The following is a 15,088-nucleotide window of genomic DNA, read 5'->3' on the forward strand; positions in this document are numbered from 1 at the left end:
TTCAGGGTGTTATTCCACTCTATTAGCCCATCTTTTGATGTTTTTCCAGTTAGGATTTTTTTTTTGTAATTCTTGGCCCCCTGGATATTAGTTTTTTTGTTGAGGATAGTCTTGAGGTATAACTCTTTCCATTGTAGGTTTTTCATTTTCTTAAGGGATTTTTCCAATGTAGCATACTGTGTCTGTTAGAATCAGTTTCCCCTGTTAATATATACAGTGATGGTGCAGTTGAAAATCTTTAAACCAAGAAATCTTGTTCAGTTCCATGGCCAAGATAGTATTTTCTCCAAATCCTCTATGCTGGACAAGGGCATAGATCCCGAATTTGAATGGGAATCTGGGTTGAACTACCAAAATCCATCTAAGGCCCCTCCCAGTTCTGGTGTTCCTGGCTAGCCCATACTCTCCCTTCCTTGTTGCCTCTGATTATGTTCCACACATACCCACTCTAGAACCATATCTACTCTATCCTTTCCCTCCCTCACCCTTGGAGGTCTTCACCCTAACCTCATCTTCAAACTACTTCCAACCCCCCCCCCCCAATATACTTTTATTCAGTTAGGTGTAATATGAATAGATTTCCCTCATGATTGCATTGTATTATACATGTACCACTGTGTTCTTACTGACTGTTCTAATCTATGTGAATTAATATTTTCTTGCTATTTGTTTGTCCAAGGTTGATTGTGTAAACGCTTTACACAGACCAGTGTTCTACCAAAGTTAAATTTAATTAATGTTGAGATATAATACCGCAACAAGCTTTACCATCAGACCTTTGCTCCTACAGGGGAAAAAGCACAGATCTGCAGGGGGAGGGAAGAAGGAATTAATAGTATGCACATATGTAGGGCTACTTCTATTTCATCCACTGCCAAGCAGAAATAACTCTACAAGGAAGGGAAAACAACCCAGTTATCATTGAGATTTGCCTTTAAAAATGAAGTCTTCAATGAATGAAGGACAGAGAAGACCCCCAAAAGCCCTCTTAAGTCAGGTGTGGAGTGGTAATCACAGATATCAAACCAAGGTGCTGATAATACAACTAAGCAAAGAAATATATTTGATGTACATTGACCTGATGAAGCTGAGGGACTTGTGTAGTTCTCTATGTCACATAGACATTAGCTCATGGTCTTCTGAATGCTGCTAGTGCACTACCTCCCAATAATCATGTTCCAAGGGCAAACCCCTGACATCTTCCACTTGGCCTTCACCCCACATTGGCTACATCTCTGTTGGTATCAATGCAACGACATATGCTTTACTTAACTTTCCACTTGACCATTTCCTTAGGAAGTATCACTGTTAATTCACTCACACTGCTAAAATAAACATCTGCAAAACTATGAATGCCACAGAAGAGAAAAAAATTATACATACCTAGTACCTTTACAATGACTACTGCCTCGATATTTCCTAGTGGAAATGTAGCCATCTTGCAGACATATTTTCCCGAGTCTGAGAAACCCACATTATCAATGTGTAGTGTTGCATCTGTTTTGAAATCAAACCGTCCCTCATACTCTTCCTGAACAGATGGCCCATACTGAGGATTATAAACTGCAACATTCCGTCTGCCTGAAGGATATTCCTTCTCCCATGAGATTTGTGTTACATTTATACCTTCAGGAACGGTGACTAGACAACTCAGGGAGACGTTCTTCCCCAAAACAGCGATCACTGTACGATCAACATCTGGTCCGGCAAGGACACCTAGAAGATGGAAAAAAATATCGAAATGAAAGATATAGAGCAAATTGACCAAATTATCATAATTGAAATGAAGAACAGTATGACCCAAATAATGTAAATGTATTCAGTTTTTGAAAGCATTTTGATGTGAAAAAAAAAATCAATCTAAATTTTAGTTATAAGCAACAAAAGCAATCCCACAGAAAATGTTCAGTATAACCTATAAAACTGGTTACAAAGCAAATGCTGTAAATTGGACAACCACTGCTGCTGGAATCTTCCCCCATCGCCTAAATTCCAATCATCCACCTAACAAAGCATCCAGTTTTAAGTTGACTTCTAGCATAACAAATCTTACACAAACAAAGGAACTGATGACATGCCAACAATCATGATTTATCACTGATGCAATTCCTTTTCCCAACCCATTCATCTGTGCACATCAAGCAATCGTAAGTGGTTTCTATGCAATGGGCAACAGTCTTGTCACATAACTCAAAAAAGTAGCTCTACAAAGAGCAAAAATCAAGAATTCCTCTCGGGTGCCAGTGGATACAGCCCTCCTTTCCCTTTTCTACGGCATGCTGCTATTTGACTGTACATGAAAAAAAGAGTACATGGGTGATACCAGACTAAGGCAAATGTAGTCGAACACTGGCCGAAGGAGGAACAGGAAGTCTAGAGTCAGACACACAAACTATCACTTCGCACAAAGTCACACTTCTGTCAGATTGATATTACTCGATAACTCTCAACCTCTTAGCCCAGGAAATCTGGACAAAGGCAAAAATAATGGGTGGCTAAAGAACCAAAAATAGGGACAAATGTTGAATATCGCTTTTGTAAACTTATAGATGACTGAATACAGGGTTTCGGAATAGCATGGATTTGTTGTGGGATATGAAGTCCCAAACTCATGGACTTTGTATCTCACACAAAATGCAACACTGAAATGCCTGTTATTTAGTGACTTCCATCCTCAATGATTTGACAGAAAAAAAAAAATCTGAGGAACAGATATCAGGCAAAAATCTGGATGGTTGAGAGGTATCTTCTGAACATTTACAGCAGGGAAATTTACAACCACATGCACACACAACACAAAATCTTACTTAGAAAGTACATTTTAGCCCGTTACCTGACTTCAGAAGCAAATCAAGTAGAGTAAAAAAACACTGGTTTCATTAATTTGTCTAACTGGTGGATGCATGCCCTTCTGGTTCTTGTTCCTCCTGCTTTGTAACACACTGTATGGCTTCACTGCTATGCTCCCTTCACTACAATCTACACTTTACTCATTCGCTCAAATACAAATTATTACTTTCCAATCCCTTGTCTATAACCACATATTTCTCCAGCCAACCACTTCCTTATTGTCTTCTACAGCCTTCCAAAACCTCACAAGCAATATTTACAAATTGACTTCATGCAGTCAGTTTGAAGAAAATGTCCAGAAGTGAGACCAGACAAACTCTGTACTATATCTGTTATACTTTGTCTCAGAACAAATTCTTGCCAAACAGTTAATTCATTCAGAGCTATTTTAATTCTATTATAACACAGCTAGACAGATGAGTAGACTATGGCACACAGTCTAAACGTCACTAAGTGAAACATACTGCCCAGTTTATATACTCTTTTCAACCAATGTTATTTTTAATGTCCTTGTGACTTGCTCTGGTTTCTGTCTGTCATAAAGTCCATGTTTATTTCATGCCCTTTTTTGGTCCTCGCTGTATCTGAAGACTTAACAAAAGTTCTCCACGTCATCTTTGCGTCACTTGACCGATCTGCATTTTATTTATTTATTTCTGCATCGGAGAGCCAAGAAAGTCAACTTCCTTTTTTTTCTCCAACAGGATGCCTATTACAGTAAAGCAGACAACTATATGTTATTAATATCTAAGCTGAACATAACTGTTCTTGCAAAGCAAGCCATATTATTTTGAAAACTGCTGTCTGGCCTTGCACATTTCCTTTCACTGTACACACAGTATATTGGGGAAAAGCATTTTCATTTACACAATATATATCAAGTTTACTTAACACAAGCATCAAATCCCCCCCCCCCCCTTTTTTTTTGAAAATGTTGCACAAAGACTTGCTTGATCTGGCAGATTAATGATAAAATATAAAGAAGATGCAAGCACTGCTACTCTGTTTTCTGGGGGATCTGAACTGGCCGAGATCCACTTGTGCTCATCATGGTTTCAACTTGGATGCCAAAAATGCAGTTCCAATAATGTCAGTGAAAAGGGGAGATTTATTCTTGCATCCAAGGTGCACTGACCCCAAACTTGCTTTCATATTACTGGGGTTGTAGCCTTTTTTTTTTTTTTTAATTTGAGCAACTCCTAGTTCACAAAGTTATCCCTCTTTACAGAAGTCACATCAGGTGTGACTCACATTATTAACTAGAACCCAAGCAGTGAGATTCAAAGCTGGGCAAAACTATATTCATTGACACATGAAGATTCAACATGGTCCAACAAAAAAAAACTCCTGAGTGAGCAAATATTTGCAATAAAAGCCAAAACTCAACTGCCTCATACAAATGATTAGACATTATTTTTCAAACACCAACAGGTATCATAGGCTTTGCAGATCAGGCAGAAAACAAGACATTTTGTGTACCGAGATGGGGTCCTCCCCACCCTTCACCTCATTTGTCCATTCCCAGAAAATTCACTTTCTTTGCATCTCGACTGAAATTTTATTTCACATACAAAAAGCAACACCAAACATCTCACATAAACCTACACCTAATGGTCTCCAAAGTGCAAGGCCCATAGGTCAAGCATACACTTTACCTAATATTCCTGTCACTGGGGACTCCACTATGTGGCACACAGCTATCCCACTCACCAGGTTGAACAAGAAGATACACAAGCAAGAGTGATCTGGAGCCATGATCTACAATATCACACATGTACTCAAGTTACTGCACCTCATAGTCCATATGGGTATAAATGACCTGAGACATACTTCACTGGACTATATAGAGAGACATAATAGATATGTGTCCCCCTGATAAGCATAAGCCTTACACTGAGCAGCATTCTACCTTCACCAAGGAAGATGCTGCAGTATGAACATAAAATTACTGATTTTAATCATTGTCTTAATTCCTGATGTCATTCCAGAGGACTTCAATATTTATCAAGATAGGGAACATGGTCAAAAGACCATGCTGCTTTGCCAAGGATGGGGTTGCACCTGTCTCTCCCCACCAAGCCTTTCAGATATTGGCTAAAACTTTATCCACCTCCTTAGAGCTTTTTTAATTAATGCCAAAAAGACGAAACTACCAAAATAGAGAAGTCTATAAGCAAACTTAGTTACTGCTCAGTGCCTAAAAAGAAAACTCTGTACCTTCAAAACCTCCCCACTTTAGAGAGTGTAGACATCTGTTTTGACAGCGACTTGGTTTAAAGCTATAGAAATGACTTCTGAAGTGCAAGGCTACCATGCCTTCCACACATTTAGACCAACAGCACAGATAGGGGCCAAAGGTGGAGGTATTTTGATCTACGTTAGTAACAAACATTTTGGTTAAACAGGATGATGGCTAACTACACAGTTACTATTTATACTCCTAGGGTCTCACAGCTCTTACCTAAACCTACTAGAGGCGCTAACTAAACAAACATCCTATTCCTAGGTAACCAACTACACCTTTATAGACTGGAAAATGTGCACTGCTTCGATTCACGTGCACAACACTTCCTGGACTGTATTAACACAGAAGGCCTGGAACAGATGGTGCACTAACATATTGGATATGGAAGTCACCAGTGTGGGACAGCACTGCCCCCTCGTGCCACTTCCTCAGTAAGTCTGATCACTAAGCTGTCTCATATGAAGTAAAAATCAACCCAGAAAAAACCCCACTAAACAAGTAACCCACCCAGTTCAGATTCAACGGCAGATCTTGCCTGTTGAACCTGGTTGACTTCTTTGAGACAGTCAACCAAGGCGCTGGATGAGGGAAAGTCAGTACACAGCTTACCTTGACTTGGCCAAAGCTTCTGACACAATCCCTCACTCGGGCATCATTGGAAAGCTAACACAAGAGGGGGATTTACTCCAAGTTATCAGGTGGGTGGCCAACTGGCTCACCGACAGGACCCTCAAGGTGAAAATAGGCACCTCCACCTCAGACAGCAGACCAGTCACTAGTGGAGCTCCCCAGGAAATCTGTCCTGGGACCTCTACTATTTGGCATCTACTTCTCAGAGGTCCATAGACAGACAAAAGGCCTGTGGCTGACCAAGTTTGCAGACGACTGTCAGTTGGGTGCTGTTACTGACTCCCCAAATGATGGTAACATACTGCAAGAGGGTCCCAACAGCAACTAATGACTGGTGCCAAAATCATGGCCTCAACCTAAGTGCAAAAAAATGCACGATACCATTTGGCAGAAACACTGCCCCTACTGATTACTACATCAACGGCAACCCCCTAAACACACAACCTGTGGTGAGAGACCTGGGTACTCACGTTGATAATTACACATTTGACCATCACATAGCGGCAGTAGTCAGAAAAGCCTTTTACTTGGTTGATCTCGTAAGTAAAGGGATTGCATTCAGAAAAAAGGAGATTACCTCTCTATACTCCTCTCTCATTAGATCAATAATTGAGTACAACTCCCTTTTTGGTATGTACCTCTCCAAACACCTGCACCAACTAGAAAGGCCACAGAAATGCCTCGCAAAGCAAATTCATGGCCTCCAACACCTGTCCTATGTGGACGTGCTCAAATCACTATCATTCTGCTGTGCATCATACAGATTGCTCAGAGGTGCTCTGTCTCTCGCCTACAAGGCAGTCTTGGACTCTTCCCTACTAGAGATGCTCCATATCCGCAAGTCTAATTCCTCGTGCATTACCCGCTCGAAAGGCCCGAATCTAATATGAGACATCAACAAACCTGCTGAAGAGATGGGATTGCCTCCCAGAGGCTGCCCAGTCTCTGGAACAGACTTCCCAGACATGTCATAGTACCTCACTGACTCTCTTCAAGTGCAACCTTGATGAGTGGATGGGAAACCATAAATTTGTCCCAGGGGTTCCACCCGTGTCCCTTATTGACAGTGGCGACAAGTGCTGACGGAGGTTGCTTTATGGGGATAAACTCTTGGCTAAGCTTGTAAGAGCCCTAGTGCCATTAGCCTAGTAATCTCCTATGATCCTATGAACAGGAACTATTCAAAGGCTAACTACATCCTATTAAGTGACAGTTTATCAAAATTCAAGGCTCCTCCCCAACCTTCAGACCACAGCTGCATATGCAGAATTATTCAGAGTCACTATACAAACATATGACAGGCTGCATAGAGGTTATTGTACCTACCAGATATAAACCAAAACAAGCCCCACTGGTGGAATCCTCAACTAACAGGCATATAATGAAAAGAAAACTCATGGCCAAAATTCAGAAAAGCAATTCCCTGAACAACAAGTGCTATCTTATACAAATAAGCAAGAAACTAAGAGGTACAATCAAGTCCAATATGGCCAACTATTAGGTTAGGATAGCCTCAGAGGACAGGACAGACAGAAGGCCATCAGCTACATTCGGAACCTTAGAGGTAACACACAGTATGCTGAATTGGTGGTGGACGGTACCACCTACACTGATCAGGATGGCGTAAATCTACTCACTAATTCAGTTCTAACTTCACCCCCACTCCCCTCCAACATACTGCCCCAAACTATCAGCAGGGACCAGGTGCTAGCAGCATTTGCTAAAGACAAGAGCACTGCCTCCATGTTTCTAAGTTGCCTCCTGAAAAGTCTACACCTTAAAACATGACCTAGCAGGACCACGAGGCACTCCAACTGCAGCCTTGAAACAGGCCATGTTCCAAGCCAATGAAGGACCTCAACAGTCATTCCCCTCCTCGAGGGTGAACTATCAACTGACCCAGGGAACTACAGCCCCATCAGTCTAGCAAGCCTAATATGCATAGCCATGGAACAAATTAGCATGGAAATGATAAACAAGAACATTGGCAACCTACAGACACTGGATCCATCCCAATTTGGTTCTGTTAGGGAAGCTCATGCCTACTTAACCTGGAAGACTTATTTGAGAAGGCAATGGATGAAGGTAAAAACAGTGCATACTGCACATCTTGACTGGGCTATGGCATGTGACGAAATACCCAACTCGGGCATCGTTGGCAAAGCTCTCTGTGCAAGGCACAAACCCTTGCATAACTTGCTGCATTGCCAGCTGGCTCACAGACAGGACCCAAGAAGGCAGGATCAGTGAGGCCACCTCCAGCAAGAGACTGGTCTCCAATGGAGTACCCCAGGGCTCTGTGCTGGGTCTGCTCCTGTTTGACATCTACTTCACAGAAGTCAAGGCTAACACTGCAGGCATCTGTCTCACCATGTTCGCAGAAGAATTAATTGGGAGCTATTCATGGATTCCCCCTAAGAGACAAAAATCTTGCAAGTGGGTTTAACACAGACAAATGACTGGTGCCAAAGTCACTGCCTAAAAGTCAGTGCAAAAAAAAAAATGCATTATAATGCCCTTAGGTTCATAGGTAGGCACTAAGCTATTAGCCCTAGGGCCTATACAAGCCTAGCCAAAAAGGTACCCCCTGGCTTTCGCCACCCAAGAAAATTATTTTCCTGTGCCCCTGTCAAGCAGAACCACAGAAGTGATCCCCAGGGTGAATTTCCTATTACCCATCCTTTGGCATTAACGCAAGTTAATTACTCCAATAAAACACTTCTGAGAGTTGACCCAGTAGTAAGGAATCCAAGAACATATGTAGACAGCAGTCTGGTCTTTGACCAACATGTAGCTAAGAAAAGAAAATTATTCTATGTTGCCTAACTTATAGGTAAGGGTATCAGAGTCATCACTGAATACAATATCCCCTTTCGGCATGTGTCTAACCAGACAGCTGAAACAGTTGGAACGCCCACAAAGGTTTCTCACCAGAAGAATTTAGGGCATGAATACCCTTGTTCTACACTGAGAGCCTAAATGATATGCATGTGTTCAGTCTCCTACAGGCTGCTGAGAGGGGGATCTTTGCCTGGCCTTCAAGGCTTTCTCAGACCCAGCCCTGATGGATCTCCTGCACATGCGCAAAACAAACGGCACCAGAAACACTAAATCCAGAGATCTGAACTTTGCTTGTTACAAACAGAATGTGTTGGATGTTCCAAAGGATTACGCACTATAGAACAAGCTCCCCATCCATGTAAAATAGAGTTTATCCCTGACCCTATTCAAAACAAATCTTAACAATGGATGGGAAATCTTAAATTTAACCCTGGTCTGGCCCTCATATCCCTTATGGACACAGGCCATCAATAAGAAATTATTTTATCAACACCCCCCCCCCCAAAAACAAATACTTTGGTACCTGCCTACTAACATGCCCCCCAATAGGATACTTGGGCCCCAAATGCTTTGGGGGGTGTCTCTTACATGCCTAGTACCAACCTATGAACCTACAACTATTTGAGGCTCCAGCATGCAGCCTTAAAGTGACTTGCTGACATTTCTATATACATCATAGCATTTGATGAATCAAGTGCAGCAATGTATTTTTCTGCTTTTCCTTCATTAATTTTTGGGGATGTTTTTAATAAACAGTGCGGGAGTACAGAATTAGCTTCTTTGAACATACTTCTGTCATTTTATTTTTTTGATTTATTTATTTGCATATGTAATTTTTATTTCCAATTGTACTGCATTATGTTTTTCGGAGCTTTTCTCCCTGGGCCTCCACTGAAAAATGGCTATTTTCAGCTCAGACTGTTCCTGGTCACCAAATGTAAAATAAACAAATAAAATACAGCTCAGGAGTTTATGCACTGCATGCTGTAGTGCTAGGATAAGTTTCAAAATGTAGGCAAATCACTTTAAAGTGACTGAAATGGGAAGGTACTAGTAAGCCAAGGAAGGTTACAACCATCAGTGGAGGAGGAGTTAAGTGGAGACTAATGGGTGTATACTGCCAATGTAACAATCTACAGATACGTTTGTATATAAAAGGTTATGTACTCACCATAACGTTTCATGTGTGTTGTCCATCTCGCCTTCATTCTATACTGGTTGGTTTCAGAACAGATCTTGAGGTCTTCCACTAGCTCGCGGCTGAGACCCTATCCCATGATGCTCTAGGAAACTCCGCAGATCTTGTTTGCTGGTATAACAGGTGCATATAAAATAATTACTACCTTAAGAGCTATGAAGAGGGGAAGAGTACATTAGTCACCAAATGAAACCGCTCGGTCGTCCAGGAGATAATGGCTGGGGGAAGGAGAGTGGGATGCAAGACTGAAGGCGAGATGTACACACATGGAACATTATGGTGAGTACATAACTTCATGTGATGTTGTCCTATCTCGCCTTCATTCTGTACTGGTTGGGACAGCATCCCTAGCAAAATCTTTCTTGGGTGGCTCAAGGGAGATTACTCTTCAGAACAGTGGACCCAAAAGAGGTCCTGTCCCTGCAGACCAAATTAATTTTGTAATGAGTAATAAAGGTACGAGGCCTTGCCCATGTTACCACAGCACAAATGGCGTCAATTGGCAGTTTCGCCCAAAAGGCGGAAGAGGTTGCTATAGTTCTTGCAGCATGACCTTACTTTGTTGGGAAGTTCTTGTTCTGCGATTTGTAGATAAATGTAATACAATCTGATAGACATCTGGAAAGTGTGACCTTAGTAACTGGAGCACCTTTCTTGTAGTCTGAAAAGGACACAAACAATTGGTCAGTCTTTCTAAAGTCCTTCGTTCTATTCAAGTAGAAACGTAATTGTCTATGTACATCTAGTTGATGTGGCATATATTCTGCCATATTGCCATAGTTGGGCAAGAAAATTGGTAAGTCTAAGGATTGGCTTAAGTTAGATTCTGAACATACTTTAGGTAGAAAGGACGGGTTTGTTCACAGATGCACTGTCTTTATGGAACAGCATATAGGGGGATTTTATAGACCATGCTTGTAACTCCGAAACTCATTGTCTTCCAAGTTAAAAATTTCAGATCACAGGATGATGCAGGTTCAAAAGGGGGGAAGAATCAAACGGGATAAGACAAAATTCAGGTCCCACGGTGCTAGAGGTGCCTTAATGGGTGGTCTTATTAGAAAAGTACCCCTCAGGAATGCTTTACAAAGCCTGTGAGACATCACATTCCACCCCGATTCACCTATATTGAAGTTTGACATCGCTGCTAATTGAACTTGAATAGTAGCTACAGCTGCACCCTCATGAAATAGGTTTGCCAAGAACACTAGTATGGAAGATATAGGGGCAGAGAAAGGGTCAATATGATTATTCAAGGCTCAAGAGGAAAATCTCTTCCATTTCCCGATATACAATTTTCTCGAAGCTTTACGGGATGAAATCAAAACATGTTTCACTGAAGGGGAAAGGTCAGGCAGCCTGGCTATGTTTGGAATCGGAGCAGCCAAGCTGTCAACTTGAGGATTTGAATGGATGGGTGGAGCATTCCCGATGGATGAGTCAAAAGATCTGGAGCTGGGTCCTGAATCCACAGCTCCTCCTGGAGATGGGGCCAAAGGAAGGGGAACTAGATTTGACGAGGCCAGTAAGGGGGGGGGGGGATATCAAGGTACTTCCCAAGTTGTTGGCTTTCTGAAGAACTTTGGGTATCAATGGGAAGGCTTAGAAGAGACCAGAGGGCCAATAGTCTACAAGTGCAAACCTTGGTGATTCCCACGGAGGGGATTAGGGAAAGATAGTTGCTGCATTTGGCATTCATGGATGTGGCAAAAAGATCGCAGCAAGGTTGACCCAACTGCGGAAAATAATTTCCGCCATCACTGCAGGAACCACTCGAAGCATCAGAATCGCCCTGCTGAGTTTGCCCGCTATCACATTGGATTTCCCTGGGATGTGCATTGCTATCACAAAGCGTTGGGAGGACGTCACCCACTGCCATACTCTCAGGGCCTCTTGACAAAGGGGGTAAGACCTGGTTCCTCCTTGTTTATGTACCACACAAGGATGTTCCATTTGTATTGCAATAGTACCCACTGGAAGAGAATCTTGGAATGCTTGCAACGCTCTCATCTCTAGGACATTGATGTGCAAGTGGGCCTCATGATCCAGCTGAGTGCCTTGGACTGTCCTTCCTAGATAATGTCCTCCACCCACCCAATCTGGGAAGTGTCCGTGGTCATTGTGGCTAAAGGCTGTAGAAGAACAAAGGGGCGACCTAAAGTCACATGAATGGAGTGAAACCACCAATGTCTTTCCTGCAAGATTCGGTCATCATAATTTGGTGGGACATGGGTAGTTCCTGCATGGACCACTGAGTGAACAGCAGCCACTGCAGAATCCTCAGGTGGAGCCACATCAATAGGATCAAGTTTATTGCTGCTGCCATGGTCTCCAATACTTTTGGGACTGTTCTTGCTTGAACCTTCATCTTGAAAAGTAGGTTTATGACCTGATGCCAAAGGATTTGTACTCTTTCTGGGGAAGCTTTGCCATCATTTTTGTAGTATCCAAGTCTGCCCCTACAAAAACTATGCATTGAATTGGCAATAAGGCAGATTTTTCTTAATTTATTGTGATCCCTAGATGACAGCAGAGCTTTAGTGTGGTGTCTCGCTTTTATTAGTAAATGATCGGTGGTGGTTACGAGACAGTCGTCTAGGTACAGAAACCCACTGAATCCTAGGCATCTCAGGTGAGCCTTGACTACTGCCATACACTTGAACACTCTGGAGGCTGTAGTGAGACCAGAAGACAGAGCTTGAAACTTGTGGTGACTGGCTTCCAGCCAAAAGTGCAAATGACTCCTGGATAGCCTGTCCATTTTTATGTGGTAGTATGCATCCTAAAGGTCTATTGAGCCCATCCAATGGTCTTTTCCCAAAAAAGGGAGCATCGACTGCAGTGTTACCATTCAGAACTTTGACTTTTTTACTGACTTTAATTTGCTGAGATCCAGGATGGATCTCCAGTCCACAGTTTTCTTTGAACTAAAAATAACCCTGAGTAAGTTCTGGATCCTATTTGGTCTGCGGGGACCATCTGGAAGACTCTTTCTAGGAACTTTTATATTTCTAGAATTGCCTATTCCCTTTGACTGGGTGGAACGTCCGGGATGTTTTTTATGTTTGGGTCATGGGAAGAAAAGGGTATGGAGTAGCCTCTGGATACGATTCTTTGTACCCACTTGTCTTTGTTTGCCAGGCTTGTGGGTACAAAGATAAGCAACCCTCTGACTGCCTCCAGAGACGGACAGGCGGGCCTCGTTTCAGGAATGCTGAAAGGGCTTGCCAAGGAAAGATTTCCTATCACCCTGATTTTGTGGACCCCCTCTGCCGCATGGTTGGCATCTTCCATTACTGCTTCTCCCTCTGCCCTTGGGGGAAGAATCACCATGTGTATCCTGATTTTTTCCGGAACCACAGTTTTCCTCCCTTTTGACTTTTTGGATAAGGTCTAAAAGAAAGGGAAAAATGGACTCCTACAGCAGAGAGAGTTTTCCTTCTTATTCACACATGGTTAGTGTGTCTTGAAATGGGTATTAAAAGAAGATTTGAAAAGCTCCGCAAAGTTATACAGTTGCATCCAGGAATGTCTCCTTAGGGAAATTCCTGAACCTGTTGCCCTACTCCCTCCATCAGCTGCATAGGAAACTATTCTCATGAGGAGTTTACCACTGAATTCAAAGTGGAGAGCTGGGAAGAAATGTTTTCTGCCCCCCAGCTACTGAAACATGGAGAGCATGTCCTGACTCCTTCAGATCATCGGGCTGCAATCTGGTAAAATGGGTGAGATAATTCAGGGACACAAGTGCAAAGGTCGCTGAAGAAAAAAAGAAGTTATGTACTTACCATAACGTGGAGTAGTTAGACTTCATTCTTCTGCACATATGGGTATTCGGATCCGATTTGGATCCAAGCCGGCAAAACTTTTCGAGCATTAGCTCAGAGTTCCAAGCTCCTCCCCTACCTATAATACATCACTTTCTCCTATCTAGCCCCAGACTGAGTTTGTTGTCACTAAATGGCAACATAACCACAATCCTAAACAGAATAAACCTGAAGAGTGAGGGGGATGGAGGGAGGGGAAGGTGCAGAAGAATGAAGTCTAACTACTCAGATGGAACGTTATGGTAAGTACATAACTTCTTTATCTGAAGTAGTTAACTTTATTCTTTCTGCACATATGTGACAGAGTCCCCAGCTACTAGCATTCCTGGGAGGCCCTTATGAAAGGATATTTCTGAGCACCGCAGAGAAAAAGGATGCTCTTCCTCTAGAAATAAGATCTAATTTATAATGAGAGATGAATGTGTGCGAATTGGCCCAAGTCGCTGCCGCACAGATATAGTCTAACAGAACTCTTGACCAGAAAGCTGCAGAAGTGGCCATTGCCGTAGTGGAATGAGCCTTCAATACACCAGGAGGAGATGAACCTTTGTCCTTATAAACTTGTGCAATACAAAGAGTGATCCACCTTGCTAAGGACACTTTCAAAACTGCTTTGCCCAAAAATGGTTTTGAAAAGGGGAGAAACAATTGATCCGACTTCCGGAAGGGTTTAGTCCTATGGAGGTAAAAACAAAGCTGGCTATGGACATCCAATAAATGAAGCTTATGTTCACCTCTATTTGGGGAGAAGACTGGCAAATTTATAGATCGATTAATATTGGCTACTGATGACACCTTGGGAAGAAAAGAAGGGTTTGTACGCAGCAAAATCCTATCCTTGTGGAAAACCAAATAGGGGGGCAAGGATAAGGCCTGCAACTCTGAAACTCTATTAGCTGAAGTGATGGCAACCAAGAATGCTATCTTCCACGACAAAATCTTCATCGGAACTGAACCGGCTGGCTCGAAAGGGGGAGAGAGCAAAGCTTGAAGGACTAAAGTCAGATCCCAGGGGGGCACGGTTTCTTTAACTGGTAGTTGTAATAAGAAAGTGCCCTTCAGAAAGCTTTACACAATTTGGTAGAAGCCACCCACATGAAAATTAGAGATGCTAGCCAGCTGAACCTTGATGGTGGAAGCACTTGCGCCTGATAGAAAAAGATCGGCCAAAAATTCCAGTATGACCGGAACGGGGGCAGTAAACGGGTTCTGATTGCGTTGAGAGACCCAAACGCAAAAATGACTCCACTTGCTATTGTAGAGTTTCCTAGTGGAGGCTTTAAGAGAAGCTACCAGAAAGTTCTTAACAGGGGATGAAAGTCCTGGAGTCCTGATGATCAAGGGAATTGGAGCAGCCACGCAGTCAGTTTGAGACTGTCCAGGTTGGGGAGGTGCATGTCCGACAGGTGAGAAATTAGATCCGGACATGGATCTAGAGTCCATGGAGGAGCCAACAGGTGAGACCATAGGAAGGGAAACCACACTTTGCGAGGCCAG

General features: G+C 42.6%; 1 protein-coding gene across 1 annotated transcript in view; it reads right to left on the reverse strand.

Moving 5' to 3' along the window:
* LOC122802294 (nectin-3-like) overlaps nt 1–15,088 on the reverse strand; it is a 1,108,442-nt gene that overhangs the window by 276,164 nt on the left and 817,190 nt on the right. Inside the window, exon 2 of the mRNA XM_044071942.1 lies at nt 1,384–1,716. Coding sequence (XP_043927877.1) covers nt 1,384–1,716 — 333 coding nt within the window. The remainder of the gene's footprint in view (nt 1–1,383; nt 1,717–15,088) is intronic.

This window comes from Protopterus annectens, chromosome 5.part0, assembly GCF_019279795.1.
Source record: "Protopterus annectens isolate FY-2018-M chromosome 5.part0, PAN1.0, whole genome shotgun sequence".
NCBI lineage: Eukaryota > Metazoa > Chordata > Ceratodontiformes > Protopteridae > Protopterus > Protopterus annectens.